We start from the raw sequence: 21,423 nt of genomic DNA, 5'->3' as shown, positions 1-21,423 counted from the left end.
CAAAATTCACCACTTCACCACCTCCATGGCAAATACCAAGGAAACAGAGGGGCAAGTCATGAAAAGACTCAAAAGTACAAGCAAATGGGAGCATGATAAAAGTTAGACTTGCTCATCACTTAAAAAGTTATAAGATTTGATTTATCGTTATTAAACAAAGGCTGTGAGATCGGAAAGAGGCGACAAGAGCACCTCGGGATCATACAGAGCTGAGAGCTCAGAAATTAACTCGAGGATTAAAAGGCCGAGCTCACAGGTCGGATTAGTCCAGCTCGGAAAACATAACTTGAGAGTTCGGTCGGCTAAAGGAGGCTCAAAGCTCAATCCATCAAGTAAAGACCGAGCTCACAGGTCGGTTAGTCAAGCTCGGAAGAGTAAACCGCCCGTCCAACTGGTTAAGTAGGCCTGAGGCTCGGCTCATCAACTAAAAGAAGAAGTTCGCGAAATACGGTCAATTCAGCTCGGAAAAAACGGAACAAAAGTTAGTTGGCTAAAGCTACGAAGAAGAGCAGTATCAGTACTTCATCCATGGCAGAGAAAGAACAAGTATGTGTAAAAAACAAGAATTTCATTAAAAGAAAAGTACATTACAGCACGTTACAAAGGCCTACATTACAGAATGGAAGACTATCCTTAAAGGATTTACATATCCGGATACTTCATCATCTATGATTATCACCTACCCTACTATTCTAGTCTTCAGTTCGGAGGACTTCTCGCAGCTCGGAATGCGGGTTTTTAAGAAAAGGCCAAGATCTGTCTCGCTATTATAGGGGAACTGAACAAGTTGATTCCCATAAGTATTTCTCACTGTTCCCCTATAATAGGTCGACACCCTGATTGCCCAGACGTGATTCACGATACATACGGACAGGATATAATATCCGAGCTTGTCCGAATGTACCATGAAAATACGGGCTTTCTAGTTACGGCTCTAAGGAGATCGCAGAGCATACATTCGAAGGCATCGCCAGAAGCTTGACTGAGTACAGCAGATCTCAGTCTCGCATAATACTGGTACTTCATACCAAAGTCTTGCATAATACTGGTACTTCACATCAAAGGGAACAATGAGTTGATCATTCTCTCCACTTCCATTTATATCAAAAGAAGACGACGGGGGCATTAAGGAAATTTCCTTTCTCTTCTCGGAAGAAGGAGCAGACCTCTCATCAGCCCAGAACCTCTTGGGAGCCCGGACAACAAACAGAGGAGGAGGCCGACCAGATGATCTGGGTAAAACAGTCTCAGCAGCTTGCCGAATAGTCCCACCCATCGGCCGCCCTACCAGAAGGATCTCTAAAGCACCGTCCAGACTTCTTAGAGGTAACATCAAATTCCCAAGAATTTCGAACTGACCCATTCTTATCTCAGGTACTGCAAAAAGTTTCAAAACGAAGACAAGTCAGAAACAATTCTCCTTCAAGATGATAAAAGCAAGACTGAAACAAACCCCTGGGGCAACGAAGCAATACAAACTCAAGCTCACCTCATTCCGTTTGAAGAAAGCATCAAATGGATCCTTTGCAGATAAAATAGAACAATCTCGCTAGAGGAAAGAAGCAGACAAAGGAACAGAAAGGAAGAACCTCTTGTTCCAACAGAGGATTTGAGAATGAAGAAAAATTAGCGTTGATATATACCAGAGTCCGAGACCTTAGCACGGGGCAGAGCTATGCTAGACTCTAAGCTAACGGTGTCAGGATTCTAAAGAGATAGTCATGGAAAAGGAAAGAAAGGACATGCCCAGATAATGATGACAGGAAAGCAAAGACAGAAAAGGACACGAAGAATGGAGAAAAGCCAGAAAGGGGAAAGAGCAGATAGGATTCGAAAACTGCACAACGACGGAAAGATGAAAGGATGTTATTAAGGCACCTGAACACGAACAGGCGCGGTCATAATGGTTCTTGATATTCACCCCCTCGGCAGTGGAAGCAATAACTACCGAGAAGGTGAAGGGGCAATTGATGACCGCTGGATTTCTCCACCCCAGATCAGGGGCTTGACCACAACCAAAGGCCCATAACGTAGAGGCCCACGCACCTGATATGTACAACAAGCCCGGCCCATTCAACCTTCAAGGCCGGGCTCAACTCAGCTTCTTCACTCATATCAGCCCAGTCCGCGACTAATAGGCCCTCTCCACTCAGGTTCAGCGTCCGGCCCGACTCTCGGCCCAGCCCAGTTTCCAGAGCCATATCCAGACAACCTAGCAGATCAGTTCAAGCGTACGCACGAGGAGAATCAGAGGTTGTTACGCATGGAGCAGGCGGCTGATACCCTCGTACGCCCGAATCTGTACGTCAGAGACGCGTGTCCCAATTATGGAAAGGTCTTTACACGTCACCAGCAAGTATAGCGAAATGGATAAAAGGGGAACCCCCTCCCCAGAAAGTTTAAGTTTTACTTTTCAATACCAAAACCCTGGTAAAGCCCTATTCTATTGGATCTCAGACCATCAGAAAGTAAATAATAAATTATGTTTCCCAGTTTAATTAATTACACCGTTTATGTAATTATTTGCTAAAATTAATTAACTAACATTTTTATTGACGATGCGCATAATATTTTTTAAAAAGTAATACTGAAAAAGAGATTGGGATACTCGATCTCTGACTCTGGACAATATTCAGAAAATACTTTAATCATATGAATTGGATGACTTTGACATTAATTAATTAATTAATTAACATTAATCAGTAAAGAAATCAACCTATAAATAGTCTCAGAAGTCCATAGTATATTATTAAAAAATATTTAAAATTTTATTTTAAAAAAATTGAAATTTATCATGATTTTAAAAAATTTTATTTAAATATTCTTTTTTAAAAATGAATTATTAAGTATAGTAGATTAAATTTTTAATAAAAATAATATTTAATTTGCACTTACGAAGGACTGAATCTCGAGAGTACTATAAATATTATTTTTTTTTATTTTTATTCGAAATGGGAAATTGAAGTTGAATAACAATAAATAATAGAAAATATTTAAAGTTTAGGCTTCAAGACGTCCCCAGATGATACAGATCTATCAGGAATTTGCAGACATTTCCAGTCATCATCATCTATGCCATTGAAACAACGATTCACCATCTCTTTACTTACCAACTCCAGTTTTGAAGGTTCCCACTGTTTGCATTAAAATAAATAAAATTATATATATTTTACGTAAATTTTAATTATTTAAAATAATTTCTAAAATTTAATAAAATCTTAATTATATGATACCTTTGGTTTCTTGTCCTTGTCAAATAGCAAAGCTCTTGAACCCTGCAGAGTTAGAAATGAAATCCCTTAATATTAAGAATAACTATAAACTGAAAAAAAATTAAAATAATGTAAATGCTTTTTAAAATTCCATTTATGGAATTCAATAAACAATAATTATGAAATGACCCACAAATATAATTTATATATTACATATTGATCCACCATGCATTGGATTTAAACAATAATTATCTTCCCAATTTTACCTCGTAAAAATCATAGCTCACTGTTGCTCGAAGAACATTGCAGCAAATTGTATATTCACGTACAAGACATTGTTTCAAATTTTGCAATCGTCCTTCTTTAATCTGAATTTTTCAGAATTTTAAAAAATTAATTACCATATTGAAAATTACATCAAATTATCTTAATTATAAATGAATTTCAACTGTCAAATAAAAATTACCGATCTTAATGTAATCTTCAGGCTAGTATGACTAGCTGCCTTCATGGAATTTATTGCCTCAGTGATCCAAATTTCTGGATTGTTTTTCGCCTCATTTTCCTTGCAATAAATAAATTAATTTTATTTTAATAAAAATTAATTAATTATGTCGAATAATTTTATATTTTTACAATATAATAAAAAAAGAAATAATTTATGAACTTACAAGTGCTAGTAAGATTTCCTCAATGGTATCTTTTGAGAAACATTTGTTAATAGTCTCCAATCTAATTAATGACAAATACAAAATAATCAAAATCTATATAATAATAAATTAAATAAGAAAAGTTATGTGATAAAGTTATTGAGTAATAATAAAATTTACTTAATAATTATTGATTAATTGTAAAATTAATCACCTTTGGGTTTGATAAATAGTGTCTTGCTTTAAGTTTGGTTTTTGAGTAAATTTATTAACAACTTGACAAATTGTGGCCATATCTGATGTTTTGAGAGTATTTTCCAGCAACGGTAAATCCTGTATTAAGATAAAATTAAAAATTATTTATTATTATATAATAAATCTAATAAATAAAATAAATTATATGAAAAAAATTATATATATTTGGAAATAATGAATTAATTAATTATTTATTTAATTACTTTAGAGAAAAGAAAATGTGTTGCCAAGCCACATGCAAGCATTTCTGCCCCATTTAGTCTGCCTCCTGTGAGTCCTAAAAATTCTCCTGCACAGAATTTAGAACTAAATTAGTAGAATTCTTTTTTTTATTTTTCAAATAAACTAATATCTATATTAAGAATATTATTATTAATTTTATAATTATTTTTAAATTCATATATGTTTGAATCAGCTTCTAAATTTATCTTAAAACTTCTACATTTATAAATAAAAAATAAAGATGGGAAGTTACCAAAATGCCCTGGGAGCCTAGAAAGAAAATGTGAAGCCCCTACGTCTGGAAAAAGTCCTATTGATGCTTCTGGCATTGCAAATACCTGCACAATAATAATAATAATAATAATAATAATAATAATAATAATAATAATATAAAAAAATAATTGTTTAATCCTTATAATTTAATTAAATTAACTATTTAGCCTTCTTTATTTTTAAAAATACATTAAGCACTTCTTGTTTTTTAAAAGGTTAATTCCTTAATGACTCCGCCAATTAAAATTATAAATATCTATGATTTTAAAATTAAATAATTTATTTTTTATAATTTTAAAATAATAACTATTAAATCATTGCAATTATTCAAAAAGTCAGAAATTAATTAATATACATTTTAAAAATTAAATAATTAATAACACTAAGATATAAAAATTAAATAGTAAAATTTTAAAACGACAACTTACAGCTTTCTCAGTGACAATCCTAAACCTTCCATTCATACATAAGCCAGCACCTCCTCCCATTACAATACCATCAATGAGTGGAAGCTTGATTATTTAATTATGCAGCAACAAAATGCAAATTAATAAATTAATTAATTAAATTAAATTAAAAAATATTTAAATAATAATAATAATTGACTCACCAAAGGTTTTTTATATGTAGCCAGTAAATAGTCCAAGTTAAATTGTTTCTTATAAAATCTTGCTCCAAAACTCCAATGTCCTGAATGGACCAGCCACAATATAAAATAAATAATATCTATGCTGGATTAATTTTTCTGTATAATATTTAAAAATCAATTGGAATGAAGTAAATTAGAAAGCAAGAATTTAACCTGTTACCATGGAACTAACAATCGAAACGACATCTCCACCTGCACTAAACGCTCTCCCATTTGCCTATTTAAAATGGAATTTAAAACAAAAATTTTCATTTAATTTTATTTACAGTTTAAGTTTAACATCACTGAAATGAAATTTATTAATAATTAAGCTAAAGCAATCAAGCTTAATAAATTAATATTTTTGTTACCTTCAGAATTACAAATTTAACGGTAGAATCTGTTTCAAAATCTCTGAAATTCTTAAACATCAGAGAAATCTGCAAAAATTAGAATAAAATTATATATTAATTAATTAATTTTTTAAAAAATTAAAATATATAATGCAAGAAATTAAAGAAACTGCAGTTAATTCATACCACTTCATAATCGAGGCTATTTAACTTGGTTGGTCTATTCAGTATCACCTCTCTATAAAAGGAGTCTCCTTCAAATAATACCTAATTTTATCATAAAAAAATTTAATTAAAATTAATTTAACTATTAAACTGAAATGATCTTGACCGTTGGATGTTACTAACTAATGTATTTTGAAAGAACAGGAGAAATGGAAAGTAATGACTGGTACCTTCTTAAGTTCCGTCTTGAAGTTGCAGAAGGAAGGCATTGTTTAGAAGTTGTGTTGGAAAGAATGGTTTGGAGTAGGATGAGGCTGTGGTGTGGATTCCTAAGCATAAATATTTATAAGCAAAAACAAAATGCCTTAATTAATGCATTAAGTATAATCTAATAACCCATTAAGTATAATTAATGCATTAATAAACTACTCACCGCCTATATTAACTATTCCAATCAAGCTTCTAGAAACTAGAGACTATCTATTTATTTTAATTTGTTTCTTTTCATAAAGACAAAATAAATATTATATTAAGTTGGTGCTTTAGAAAAATATTATATTACATATTACTCCAATGACGTGGCAAGTGGTCGCGTATACACCCTTTGATTTATATATAAAATGAAAAATCGTAACGTCACAGGTGCTTCCGTATAAGGGTATTGTTTTACGAGGCTCTGCATATTAATACGGTGATGTTCAATCAGTTTGTTTCAAAAAAAAAATTACAAATTGAAAATTAAATAAGGCATAAAATATAAATTAAATATAAATATTTTGATTCGATTTCAGCTTTTTCAAATACACAAATCATACATGTTAGCAAAGTTTAAAAAAAACAAAAAAGGTTGTTTATTGGACTACACATGTGAATGCATGATAGTCTCCAACAGACGAAACGAATGTGAATAAATTCAATTTGAGTAATAATTAATTCTATGAAAGTGACTAATAATCAAATTATTAATTATTAGGGTTAATAATTTATTTCATGTGCTTATTTTTATTAACAACCTCATCAATGGATTAAGTATAATTAATTATTATAATTTATTTTTATGTGATGAGCATGTTCCTAATTCCTAAGACTCTTTGTCACGACCTCCAACAGATGATGAATATGTTTTGGTGGGGTAAAGGTATTAACCATGAAAGGGGAATCTATTGGATGAGTTGGGATAAGATGAGTCAACCAAAATTTATTGGAGGGTTGGGCTTCAAGAAGTTAAGGGAGTTCAACTTGGCTATGGTTGGAAAGCAAGCTTGGAATATTGTGATTAATCCTTCTTCTTTGGTGGCAAGGTTAATTAAAGCTCGTTATTTTCCTGATGCTAATTTTATCACGGCTCGTCTGGGGTCCAATCCGAGCTATTTTTGGCGAAACATTTGGGAAGCACAATCTGTTATTAAGGCCGATATGTGTTGAAAAGTTGGAAATGGACAGCAAATTCGAGTCTGGGAAGATCCTTGGATCCCAAATTTGCCTTCCTCCTGGGTGCAAACATCGCAACTTGTTAACTCACAGGTAAACTTTGTTCATGATTTGATGATTAATGGTTTTTGGAATTTGCCAGTGTTACGTTCAATTTTTAGTATGGAAGAGCAGCAGGCCATACTGTCTATTCCCCTCCCTCGATTTGCTGCTAGTGACAGATTGATCTGGAAGTTGGAGCCAAAGGGTCAATATTCAGTTAAATCAGTTTATAAATTCCTAACTAATATTGGGGATGGAGTTGTGGGAGGTCATATTAGTGCGATGTGGCGGAAATTATGGAACGTCAGGGCTCCTCCTAAGTGTCGCGACTTAGTGTGGAGGGCAGCCAATAATGCCATACCAGTTTTGCAGCTGCTTCAACAGCGACATGTTCCTGTGCATAATTTATGTCCTTTATGTAATTCTGTTAGTGAATCTGTGCTCCATGTGCTGGTTACATGCCCTTTTGCCAAGAGGGTATGGCTTGCGTCTTCGATTGGATGGCTTTTTCCTCAGTCGGCATCATTTTTGGCATGGTTGTGCTCAGTTTTGCAGCTGGTGAGAAAGGAAGACCAAGCTATGGTGGTAGTGATCTGTTGGGCTCTTTGGCAGGCAAGGAATGATGTGGTCTGGTCTTCGAAGTGGTTGAGCCCTGCTGCTGTGGTGTATCGGGCTAGGACAATCCTCTACGATTGGTGTAATGCGCGACACGTTGATGACAGTTCTTCTGATGCTGTGCCAGCTCCTCCACCGTTACATTTCTGGGTTCCACCACTTCAAGGATTCTTGAAAGCTAATGTAGATGCAGCAGTCTTCCCTGATGGCTTCATTGGGGTTGGTGGAGTGCTTCGCTCATATGATGGCTCTTTTGTTGGCGCTTGTCAACATAGACTCCTTGGTTACTTCTCTCCTAAAACAGCTGAGCTAATTGCCATTAGAGAAGTTCTGAGTTGGATTAAGAGGCTGGGTTATGATCAGATAGTGTTGGAATCAGATGCTCTTATGGTACTGAAGGCTTTGCTTTCTTCTTCAACTTCTGATTTTTCTAGTTTTGGGTCCCTTGTTGATGATTGTAAATCTCTAATAGCAGAGATGAATTCAGTATCTGTGAGTTTTGTTCCTCGATCTGCCAATAGTGTGGCACATCTTATAGTTAGAGTTGTCTCTATTATTTCAGACAGGATAGAGTGGTTGAGCACCCCTCCACAATTGATTGTTCATACTTTGATGTTGGACTTCCAAATTTGAATGCAATTACATTTTTAGTTAAAAAAAAATTATTATAATTTATTTCATGTGCTTATTTTTATTAACAACCTGATCAATGAATTAAGTATAATTAATTATTATTAACAATGTGATTAATAGTGATTTAACATATATCACATGACTTAGTCTCGTATTTAGACTAGATTAATAATTGAAATAGTAAGTCAATTAATCCAAAGATTTTAAATGGAATTAAAATTTTATATAATTTTATTAAAAAACTATTTTTTTAAAAAAAAAAAATCATTGCAAATAAAGCTCCTAAAAAATCTGATACCTGTTCGAAGAAATAAAAAAAAAAAAACCTTTTTCTATTAATTCTATTATTAAAAATAAAAAATTAATTTTTTAACTTAAAATTTTCATTTTAAAAGGAATAAAAGAATTGAATTCCTTTTACCTTAAAAAATATCATATTACAAAAAATTAAAATAATACATAATTTTATAATAATTTATTTAAATTTCTTTATTTTAAAATAAACCACTACAAACAAAGTTCATAAATAAAAAAAAATTCAAACAATAAATAAGTAATTTCTAAAAATTGCTTAATTTTCGAAAATGACAATATTTTTTTCATTCAACATCCTTAAATTACTCTCAAATAAATATTTATTTCATTTATAAAAATTAAATTCTTAATCTCACTTGAAAGAAAGAAAGTGATTTATCACTGATTCCAACAACTAATAAAATGTTTGAGCTTTTATGTTGATGAGATTCTTTTCTTTTTTAATTTTAGATTAAATAGAGTGTATACAAGAGTTTCTGCTCTATTATCCTTTCCTGCTCACTAATAAAAAATATTAAAAAAGTATTTTTTAAATTTAAAAATTTTATTAACACTATTATATATAAATTTATTAAAAATTTTTATTTTTTAAATTAATTAATTAGTAGATTTTTCTTTTGTTAGAATATTAATTAAGTGTTCTATTCATTAATTTATATTAATGTACATAAAAAATGTCACAGATTGGAAGGTAAAGTCGCGTTGATCATCGGAGCGGCTATGAGTATCGGCGAGTGCATAGCCAGAAGCTTCTGCAAACATGGAGCTAAAGTAGTAATCGCGGACATCCAAGACGATTTAGGCAAGTCAGTTGCTGAAGATCTTGGAGCTCATGTGGCCGTGTTTGTGCACTGTGATGTAACTATAGAATCCGACGTCGAAAAGGCAGTAGACACCGCGATCTCCATATTTGGGAAGCTCGACATAATGGTGAATAATGCAGCTGTTGCCGATCCGCGCAAACCCAGCATTGTTGAAAATGAACTTATCGATTTTGAACGAGTGGTGAAAGTTAATTTGATAGGACCTTTCTTGGGAACCAAACACTCAGCTCGAGTGATGATTCCTGCTCGCCAAGGAAGTATAATTACATTGGGCAGTGTTTGTTCAAGTGTCGGAGGCGTTGCATCACACGCATACACCAGCACAAAGCATGCTATTGTGGGTCTAGCAAAGAACGCAGCGGCAGAACTGGGACAGTTTGGAATTAGAGTGAATTGCTTGTCATGTTACTTCGTGGAAACGCCATTGACGATGAAGTTCTTCAAAATGGAGGAGGATGGAGGGAGAGATGGTGTATATTCAAATCTTAAAGGGGTGAAACTGAAAGAGGAAGATGTAGCAGAAGCTGCCATTTATTTAGCAAGTGATGAGTCCAAGTACATGAGTGGCCATAATTTAGCATTAGATGGAGGCTTTACCACCATTAATCCTGCTTTTGGCTTGTTCTCAAGAAATGCATAAGATCTATTTATATTAGCAGGAGGTGATAGAAATCCTGTGATTGTGTTCTACTTAATAAAAATGCCTTACTCTTTCTAGTAACTTTATATACTCTATTTAATAATAATAGAATTGTTGTTAATCGATTAAAAATTGCTCAATTTTTAAATACTAATGGTTTAATTAGGGTTACGAACATCAAAACATTTTTTATCTTTACAACAATTATAAAATATCTTTACAACAATTAGTTATAATTATCGAACAGAATCACTAAGATTATATAAAGTAAAAAAAATGATAAAAATAGAAAGTGATGACCGCTGGATTTCTCCACCCCAGATCAGGGGCTTGACCACAACCAAAGGCCCATAACGTAGAGGCCCACGCACCTGATATGTACAACAAGCCCGGCCCATTCAACCTTCAAGGCCGGGCTCAACCCAGCTTCTTCACTCAGATCAGCCCAGTCCGCGACTAATAGGCCCTCTCTACTCAGGTTCAGCGTCCGGCCCGACTCTCGGCCCAGCCCAGTTTCCAGAGCCATATCCAGACAACCTAGCAGATCAGTTCAAGCGTACGCACGAGGAGAATCAGAGGTTGTTACGCATGGAGCAGGCGGCTGATACCCTCGTACGCCCGAATCTGTATGTCAGAGATGCGTGTCCCAATCATGGAAAGGCCTTTACACGTCACCAGCAAGCATAGCGAAATGGATAAAAGGGGAACCCCCTCCCCAGAAAGTTTAAGTTTTACTTTTCAATACCAAAACCCTGGTAAAGCCCTATTCTATTGGATCTCAGACCATCAATTGGCGCCGTCTGTGGGAAACGAAGGAGATCTTTTCATCACCGGAGTTTTCACTTTCAAAACCCACTGAGATCCACGATGGCAAACCACCAAGAAAGTAACCTTAACATTCCAAATGACCTGAGCTCTGCCCAAGATGGGCAGCAGTTCTCCTTTTCTAGCCCCACAACGTTGAATAACCAAACGCCTATTCCTCTTAATCCCTCGCCAAGCTTGGCAGGGAATACTCCCACCATGACCCTGTCTAACCAGGACATTCAAACCATGGCTCTCCAGCTACAGACTACTGCTCACTGGTTGGGGCAGATAATGCAACAGAGGGGCCTTAGCACCCCAGTGAATGCACTCCCAGTGGTGGAGGAACCCAGAACCAATGAACCCCGACCTACCTTTGACCGCCCCCAAACTAACAGCTGTGATACTGGGGAAGAGGAAGAACCGGAGGCCCGAATCCATGGGAGGAGGGCAAGAGAGATGATAGAAAATGAAGGGGCGGACAACTATTCTGCCGAAACAACGGGAACTGCAGCAGAAGAAGAGGAATGCAGCTTGGAGGGAAGATCCGGTTCAGCAGACGAAAAAATGGACCAAAAGTTGAAAAGGTTGAAGGAGCAGCTCTTAGCCGAGCTAGGTAAGAAAGACCAGAGCCAAACCTCTTTGCCCACCTCTTCCCCTTTCTCGAAGATAGTACAGCAGGAGACCGTTCCCAAGAAGTTTATGATGCCGCCGATGGCGGCCTATAATGGAGCTGGTAACCCGAGAGAGCATGTCATGAACTATAAGACCTTCATGGAATTGCAAACCCTGTCAGATGCCTTAATGTGTAAGGTGTTCCCAACAACGCTCTCGGGACCAGCGCGGGCGTGGTTCAACAGCCTGGAGGCCGGAAGCATTAAAAGTTTTGGAGATCTTGCCACCTGCTTCATCAGCCGGTTCATAGCCGGGGTGCCAGCAGATAAGAAGACGAGCTATCTGGAAACAGTGAAACAGAAAGAAGGTGAATCACTCAGGGAGTATGTTGCTCGCTTCAATACGGAGGCCCTGCAGATTCCCGAGCTGGATGAAGGAAGGGCGATAGAGGCCATGCAAAAGGGGACAACCTCTGCCGAGTTCTTTGGTTCTTTGAGCAGAAAACCTCCGACCTCACTGGCCGAGTTGATGAAGAGGGCGGAGAAGTATATAAGGCAGGGTGACGCCTTAGTGATGAGTAGATTTGCTAAAGGAATGGCAGGAAAAGAGAAAGTCCCGGAGGAGAGGAGGCCAGAGAGACACGAGAAGAAACACGGAAAGAGGCCTGAGCCGTACAAGCAAGCCTGGGAGAGAAGGGATCAAAGGCCTCCTCCTCCTCCTCGGGCCCTTGAACCAAGAGTGCTCCCTCCTTGGGTTCCCGAGAAACCAACCCCCCTCAACGCTTCCAGAGCCGAAGTGCTCATGGCAGTCCAGGATAAGGAGTTCCTCCAGTGGCCCAAACCCATGAAGTCGGAAGCAGATCAAAGAAATCTTGATAAGTATTGTCAGTATCATCGGAGCCATGGGCACGATACGAATAACTGTTTTCAGTTAATCGCGGAGATTGAGAGGCTGATCAAAAGGGGGCATCTCAAAAATTTTGTAAAGAAACCAGAGGGACAGAGGCCTCAGCCTGGTCCGAAAACTCAGACGCCTAGGAGAATAGGAGCTGGACCAGTGAATGATGGGTCCAGCGGGACCATCAACATGATTGTTGGAGGAACAGGAGGACGGATGAGCCGTCGAGGAAAGAAGAGAAACCGGGAAGGAGAGACCAGCAATAGTGAAGTCCTGCAGATCGTTGAACACTCTCCCATGACTATCGCTTTCTCCCCGGAAGATGCACAAGGCATTCAGATGCCCCATGATGATGCGCTCGTCATTGAGGCTGTCATTAATAATTTTCGAGTAAAGAAGGTTCTGGTAGATGACGGGAGTAAGGTCAACTTGTTGCCCTATCGGGTTTTCCAGCAGATGAGAATCCCAGAAGAACAGCTGGTTCGAGACCAGTCGCCAGTCAAGGGGATCGGAGGAGCACCAGTACTTGTAGAAGGAAAGGTGAAGCTAGCTCTTACCCTGGGAGAGGCACCCCGAGCTCGCACCCATTATGAGGTGTTTTTGGTGGTCAAGCTCCCACTGAGCTACAATGCGATTTTGGGGAGACCGGCGTTGTTCGACTTTGAAGCTGTCACTAGCATCAGGTATTTGGCACTCAAGTTCCCAACGGAAGAAGGAGTGGGAATGGTCCGGGGCAGCCAGGAAGAAGCAAGGGCGGTATACTTGGCCACAGTAACAGAGCCGAGCTCAACTGGAGCAGCACTCGACTCGGAAGTTCTGGAGGTCAGAGATGAAACAAAAGAAGTCCGGACGGAGCCAGTTGGAGAGTTGGAAACCTTCCCCTTGTCAGAAGCAGATGCAAACAAGGTCTTCAGCCTTAATGCCAGCCTCACCAAAGAACAAAAAGGTGAAGTCATAGCCCTGATCCGAAGTCACGCACCGACCTTCGCATGGAAGCCCTCAGACATGCCGGGAATTGACCCCAAAGTAATGACACACCGATTGAATGTCCTCCCCGAGGCCAGACCAGTGAAGCAAAAGAAGAGAGTAGTGGGAAGAGAGAAGCAGCAGGCCACCCGGGAGGAAGTGCAGAAGCTAGAAGAGGCAGGCTTTATTAGGGAAGTCATGTACCCACAATGGTTGGCAAATCCGGTGTTAGTCAAAAAAGCCAATGGCAAATACAGGATGTGTATAGATTTTACCGACCTAAATAAAGCCTGCCCTAAAGATTGTTACCCCCTCCCCGATATTAATAAAATGGTCGACTCAACGGCCGGTTTTGATTATATGTCTTCTTTGGATGCTATGTCGGGTTATCACCAAATCCCAATGGAAAGGTCGGATGAGGAAAAGACCTCATTTATAACTGAAGATGGAACTTACTGTTATAGAGCTATGCCCTTTGGATTGAGAAATGCCGGGGCAACTTATCAGAGGTTGATGAATAAAATCTTCAAAAACCAGATCGGTCAAAATCTGGAAGTGTATGTGGACGATATGGTGGTCAAAAGTTCAAATTTCCAACAACACATAGCAGATTTGAGAGAAATATTTGGGGTGTTAGATCAATACAGAATGAAGTTGAACCCAGCAAAATGTGCTTTCTTCATTAGGGGAGGAAAATTCTTGGGGTACATGGTGAGTGGTAAAGGCATTGAGCCTAATCCGGAGAAAGTGGAAGCCATACTGAATATGCCAGAACCGACCTGTGTAAGAGATGTTCAGAGACTAACCGGGAGAATAGTAGCGCTCAACCGATTCATGTCGAGGTCGGTAGAGAAGTGCCTGCCACTCTTCAAAAAGTTGAGAAAAGTACCGAATTTCGAATGGACAGAAGATTGCCAAAAGGCCTTCCTAGAGCTTAAGAAGTATCTTAGCTCGCCCCGTGTGCTCAGCAGTCCCATAAAAGGAGAAGAACTCCTGATATATCTGGCGGCCTCAGAACAAGCAGTCAGCGCAGTGCTAGTAAGGGTGGAAGAAGGAGAACAGAAACATGTTTTCTACGTTAGCAAGGTACTCCGAGACACTGAGGTCAGATATTCGAGCATTGAAAAATTGGCTTACGCCTTATTGCTGGCAGTCCGGAAATTCAGAGTTTACCTAGAAAGCCACCAAGGAGTCGTAATGACAGACCAACCCTTAAAAAAGATTCTACGTAGACCGGAAACTTCAGGGCGGATGTTGGCATGGTCCGTAGAAATTAGCCCTTACTGTCTAGAGTACCGACCTCGAACGGCCATAAAATCTCAAGCTCTGGCTGACTTCATAGCAGAGTGCGCATTCAATGAGGAGAAGGGAGGATCATCCTTGGAAACATCAAGCAAAGAGGGAGAGAGAGAGCCCCCCCAAGAATTTAGCTGGAAGCTGTATGTAGACGGAGCATCAGGTGCTGAGGGCGCGGGGATAATGCTTAAAGGGCCAGAAGGTTTTAAAATATGTTACACCTTGCGTTTAGAATTTACAGCTTCTAACAATATGGCCAAATATGAGGCCATGGTAAATGGAATGTTGGTAGCTTCGGAGGTAGGGGTAACCGACCTCGAGGTGAATAGCGACTCTCAGTTGGTGATCAACCAGGTTACGGGAGTATCTCAAGCTAGGGACCCCATCATGCAGAACTATTGTAACGCCCCGGAAATCCGGACCGCTACCGGCGCTAGGATTCAGGTCGGCTTAAGGCCGCCGGAACCCGTAGCAAGCCTACATACATCCTGTTTACCTGTTTAATCCCATACATGATCAACACACATACATAAGAATTAAAAACTTTTCTTTTTCTTCATATACCAAACTCAACCTGTGCATGCACTGTATTCATCATATACATAAACATTAATCCCTCTGTGGGATTTCATCAAAGCCTCTATGGCAATATACATTCAGTGTTGAGTTGGTTCACATATTCATCATAAAATAAGATCATGTACATACCAAGGGATTAACAAATACTATGGTCAAGCACAACTCTATCCTCAATAACATAGTTACATAAACATAACTGTTTCAAACTTTACATTACATTCTTATCATTTGTCATGTCCACATACTCTAGCTATTACATACATATGACTTTTCTCTTCTTTTCTTCTCTATCAAACCCGTACCTGCAAACCTGGGGTTAGGGGAGAGGGGTGAGCTAAAAGCCCAGTGAGCAGAAACTAAAAACATTATATTAAAATTCATGCTTTCATGAAATGCATCATATCACAGACAATTCACATCAAGGGTGAACCTGTCACCAATTAGTCCCAACATAGTCTCGTGCCAGGCCGTAGCATGGGGTCCTGGTCTTCCTGTCATAACATACATAAAGTCTCGTGCCAGGCCGTAGCATGGGGTCCTGGTCTTCCTGTCATATCATATATAAAGCCTCGTGCCAGGCCGTAGCATGGGGTCCTGGTCTTCCTGTCATAACATATATAAAGTCTCGTGCCAGGCCGTAGCATGGGGTCCTGGTCTTCCTGTCATAACATATATAAAGTCTCGTGGACTAATTGGATCATACAGCATTCACCCACAACCACAAAATAAAATGCAATGCGACATATTCGTGAACTAATGCAATCAGCCTATTACATGTCATCATGATGCATGAAACATGCTCAAAACATTTAATTGCTTGATTTAAAAACATTAAACTTGTTTCCACTCACCTCTGGCTAGCTCTGACCAGACACTGAAGCAGCTCACTCACTGCTGGGGTCCTCGGTTCCTCGGGTCCGAACCTACACAGGTGGACTCCAATGAGGGACCAAACATATATAAACACAACTCTAATATATCCCCCAAAAACCCCCTAAAACATCATGAAAACATCACAGAAAATATGCATGAAATGGCTGAACAGGGCACCTTCGGCGGCAACTTCGGCGGCCGAAAGTCCTGGACAGAGACGAAACTCAGCTAGGTTCGGCGGCACCTTCGGCGGCCGAAAGTGCCAGACAGAGACGAAAGTCTCTTTTCGGGGGCACCTTCGGCAGCCGAAAGCTGCCTTCACAAGAGGGGTTCGGCGGCCGAAACTCCCTTCGGCTGCCGAACCTGGTTTCTGCCAAACGGCAGAAACTTGGTTCAAATGAACCTCCTGCCTCCCAAAACCATAGATCATGCATATTTCTCAACCAAAACACACATACAAGTTCCTAGGGGTCTCAAACATGCATATACCCCATCTACAACACTTCATTCACACACAATCAAGCTACATTGCTCAAACATCATCAAAACCCATAAACTCAACATATGTCCTAACATGCATTTCTACCCATAGATCTTACTTAAAACTTGTTTAAAACATAAAAAGGGTTCAAGATCGACCCTTACCTCTTGAAGAAACGAGAGGAAAGCGATCCTAGCTTGGAGATGGAGAGATTAAGCTCTTTGAACCTCCAAGCACTCAAAACTTGCTCAAAGCTCACAAATCTTCAAAACAACGTTATAAACTTGTTAAAACCATGAAAGATCTAGAGGAAACACTCAAGATCGAGGGAGGAACGGTGGAGACTCACCTTGGCCGACAATGGGAGAGAAAAAGCTCGCCCGTGCGGACCAAGGGGACCCTTTTATAGTGGCTGGCCAGGCCACGTTCGGGGGCCGAATGTGCCTCCGCATCCATGCAATGTTCGGCGGCCGAACATAAGGTTCGGCGGCCGAACCTGCACTTCCCTCACTTAGACTTTCGGGGGCCTAACGTGCCTCCCAAAGTCCATGCATGTTCGGCGGCCGAAAGTGAGTTTCGGCGGCCGAACCTGGGTTTTTCCTTAAAGAAATTTCATGCAAAAACTTATTTAAAATCATACTTAAAACATTAAAATACATGAAAACATTTTATAAAAACATGCTTTTACCCTTCTAGAGGTTTTCGACACCCAAATTCCACCGGACGGTAGGAATTCCGATACCGGAGTCTAGCCGGGTATTACATTCTCCCCCCCTTAAGAACATTCGTCCCCGAATGTTCCTCAACTAGTACATGCATAGCGAAACAAACATAACATACACACATATAGCACATGGAACACATCTCAACTAACCTTAGAAGAGGTGGGGGTACTGCTGGAGCATGGACTCCCGGGTCTCCCAAGTGCATTCTTCCAAATTGTGGTGGTTCCAAAGGACTTTCACCATCGGGATTTCCTTGTTCCTCAACTTTCTGATCTGGGTGTCAAGAATCCGCACTGGCTGTTCAACATAAGTGAGGTCCTCTTGGATCTCCACATCAGGCTCGCTAAGAACCTTGCCCGGATCTGACACGAACTTCCTCAACATGGAAACATGGAAAACCGGATGGATTCTCTCCATAGAAGCAGGCAAGTCCAGCTTGTACGATACATTCCCAATCCCTTGCAGGACTTCAAAGGGTCCAATGTACCGCGGAGCTAGCTTACCCTTCTTACCAAATCGAACCACCCCTTTCATCGGAGACACCTTGAGCAATACTAGATCCCCCTCCTGAAACTCTACCTGTTTCCTGCGGATGTCTGCATAACTTTTCTGCCTGCTGGTGGCAGTCTTTATCCTTTCTCTGATCATGGGCACCACCCTGCTGGTGATCTCTACAAGCTCAGGCCCTGCTAAGGACCTCTCTCCTACCTCTTCCCAACAAACGGGTGACCTGCACTTCCTCCCATATAAAGCTTCATATGGAGCCATCCCTATGCTAGCATGATAGCTGTTATTGTAGGCAAACTCCACCAAAGGTAGATGTTGCTTCCAAGAACCGCCAAAATCTAGCACACACATTCTGAGCATATCTTCTATGGTCTGGATGGTCCTCTCTGACTGTCCATCAGTCTGGGGGTGGAAGGCAGTACTGAAATCTAACCTGGTACCCATAGCACTCTGCAGACTCTGCCAAAACCTGGAGGTGAACTGGGGCCCTCTATCTGACACTATAGATACCGGGACCCCATGTAGTCTGACGACTTCATCCACATAAACCTGCGCTAACTTATCCACAGAGTAGTTGCTCCTAACTGGAATGAAGTGAGCAGATTTGGTGAGTCTGTCCACAATCACCCATATGGAGTCTAGTCTGTTGGATGTTGCCGGTAACCCCACTACAAAGTCCATAGCTATGTTCTCCCATTTCCATTCTGGAATAGGTAGCGGGTTAAGCATTCCAGCCGGCTTCTGATGTTCCAGCTTCACCCTCTGACATATTTCGCAGGCTGACACGAATTGTGCCACTTCCCTCTTCATAGCTGGCCACCAATAAACCTTCTTTAGATCTTGATACATCTTGGTGGCTCCAGGGTGAATGCTGTATCTTGCATTATGAGCCTCTCTCATAATGTCTCCTTTAAGCCCGATGTCATCTGGTACACATAGTCTGTTCCCATAGCGGAGGATCCCCTTATCATCGAATCTGAACTCACTATCTTTGCCTGACTGAACAGTCCTGGCAATCTTCACTAACTCTGGGTCCTCGTGCTGTTTCTGAACCACCTGCTCCAGAAACACGGGGGTTACTTTCATCTGTGCAATCAAAGCACCTGTACCAGACAACTCCATCTGTAGACCCTCCTCAATGAGCTTATAAAATTCCTTCACCACCGGTCTCCTCTCTGCCGTGATGTGGGATAGACTGCCAAGTGATTTCCGGCTTAAGGCATCAGCTACTACATTAGCCTTACCCGGATGGTACTGTGTCTTACAATCATAGTCACTGAGCAGTTCTACCCATCTCCTCTGCCTCAAGTTCAAATCTCTCTGACTCAAGATGTGCTGCAGGCTCTTATGATCTGTAAAGATCTCACATTTCACTCCATAGAGGTAATGCCTCCACATCTTGAGTGCAAAGATTACTGCTGCCATCTCAAGGTCGTGTGTGGGGTAATTCAACTCATGCTTCTTCAGCTGCCTAGAAGCATAAGCAATCACCTTCTCATTCTGCATCAGTACACAACCCAGTCCCACACGGGACGCATCACAAAAGACTGTAAAGTCCTCTCCACTAGATGGCAGAGCTAACACTGGTGCTGAAGTCAACTTCTTCTTAAGCTCTTCGAAACTCTCCTCGCACTGGTCGGTCCACAGAAACTTCTGATTCTTCCTGGTTAGTCTGGTTAGAGGAGCTGCTATCTTTGAGAAGTCCTGAACGAACCTCCTGTAGTAACCTGCCAAACCCAAGAAACTTCTAATCTCTGTCACTGAAGTGGGTCTAGGCCAGTTAGCCACAGTTTCTGTCTTCTTGGGATCTACCTCAATACCATTCTCTGACACTACATGCCCCAAGAACGAAATGCTCCTCAGCCAGAACTCACATTTAGAGAACTTGGCATACAAGCCATGTTCCCTCAAAGTCTGCAAGACCAACCGCAGATGATGGGCATGCTCCTCTGCATTCCTGGAATACACTAAGATATCATCTATAAAGACAATAACAAAGTGATCCAGGTATTGATTAAACACTCTGTTCATGAGATCCATGAATGCTGCAGGGGCGTTTGTTAACCCGAACGGCATTACAAGGAACTCAAAATGCCCATATCTGGTCCTGAAAGCTGTCTTCGGCACGTCTTCATCCCTTATCCTTAGCTGATGGTACCCCGATCTTAGATCTATTTTGGAGAAACAACCTGCTCCTGCTAGCTGGTCGAATAGATCATCGATCTTTGGCAAAGGGTACCTATTCTTGGTAGTGACTTTGTTCAACTGCCTGTAATCGATACAAAGTCTAAGGGATCCATCCTTCTTCCTTACAAACAAGACCGGAGCACCCCAAGGTGAGGTACTCTGTCGGATGAAACCCTTTTCTACCAGTTCTTGCAACTGCTCTTTCAACTCCTTCAACTCGGCTGGAGCCATCCTGTAGGGAGGGATAGAGATCGGTCTAGTTCCAGGCACCAACTCTATCTCGAACTCTATCTCCCTAGCAGGTGGTAAACCTGGAAGCTCATCCTGAAAAACATCCTGAAACTCTCTGACAACTGGCACCGAGGCCGGCTCCCTGACCTGACTGTCTAGCTCTCTCACATGAGCTAAGTACCCCTGACATCCCTTCCTAAGCAACCTACGAGCCTGAAGAGCTGATATCAGACCTCTAGGTGTACCCCTCTTGTCTCCTCTGAAGACGACCTCTGACCCGTCCTGATCTCTGAACTTGACTACCTTGTCCCTGCAGTCCAAGGTAGCACCATGGGTAGATAGCCAATCCATCCCTAGAATGACGTCAAAGTCTGTCAAATCTAGAACCACAAGGTCGGCGGAGAGGCATCTTCCCTCAACAAAAACTGGACTGTACTGGCAGACTGACACTGCCACTGACGGGTCACACTTGGGTCCACTGACCCATAGGGGACACTCTAACCCAGAGACTATCAGACCTAGCCTCTCAACGGCTCTCGGAGCAATAAATGAATGAGATGCACCCGGGTCCATTAATGCATACACATCAGAACACCCAATGACGAGATTACCTGACACCACGGTGTTGGATGTGTTAGCCTCCTGCTGTGTCATGGTGAAGATCCTGGCTGGAGCTGATGGACCTTCACCTCGGGAACCAGAAGAAGAGGCTGCCCCTCTCCCTCTACCTCTGCCACTGCCCTGAGTTGTGGCTGGAACTGCTGGCTGTGCCACACTACCAGAAGCTGTCTGCTGGGGCTGGCCCATAAAAGGTGCTCTAGGACAATCCCGAGCCATATGCCCCTCCTGTCCACATCTGAAACATGTGTTAGTCCCAGCTCGACACACTCCCCTGTGCGGTCTTCCACATCTCTGGCATTCTGTACCATCTGAACCTGAGCTCGAGCCACCGCCAAATCCCAAACCGGATTTCAACTTGTTCCAAAACTTATTCTTCTTCGACT

General features: G+C 40.6%; 1 protein-coding gene across 1 annotated transcript; it reads right to left on the bottom strand.

The window, feature by feature from the left end:
* Positions 1 to 2,874: 2,874 nt before the first annotated feature.
* On the bottom strand, positions 2,875 to 6,070 carry LOC110608264 (3-hydroxyisobutyryl-CoA hydrolase 1-like). The gene is made up of 14 exons (XM_043957908.1): positions 5,989 to 6,070; positions 5,780 to 5,860; positions 5,612 to 5,680; positions 5,415 to 5,478; positions 5,223 to 5,302; positions 5,041 to 5,124; positions 4,593 to 4,677; positions 4,321 to 4,406; positions 4,077 to 4,195; positions 3,884 to 3,944; positions 3,679 to 3,777; positions 3,479 to 3,580; positions 3,234 to 3,275; positions 2,875 to 3,134 (listed from the first exon to the last, which is right to left on the bottom strand). The coding sequence occupies exons 1-14, from the start codon at positions 6,025 to 6,027 to the stop codon at positions 2,994 to 2,996; spliced, it is 1,152 nt and encodes a 383-aa protein (XP_043813843.1). The 5' UTR covers positions 6,028 to 6,070; the 3' UTR covers positions 2,875 to 2,993.
* Between the last annotated feature and the right edge of the window lie 15,353 nt (positions 6,071 to 21,423).

This window comes from Manihot esculenta, chromosome 6 (assembly GCF_001659605.2).
Source record: "Manihot esculenta cultivar AM560-2 chromosome 6, M.esculenta_v8, whole genome shotgun sequence".
Taxonomy (NCBI): Eukaryota; Viridiplantae; Streptophyta; class Magnoliopsida; order Malpighiales; family Euphorbiaceae; genus Manihot; species Manihot esculenta.
Note: the sequence above shows the minus strand (reverse complement) of the source record. Positions and strands in the feature narration are given on the sequence as shown.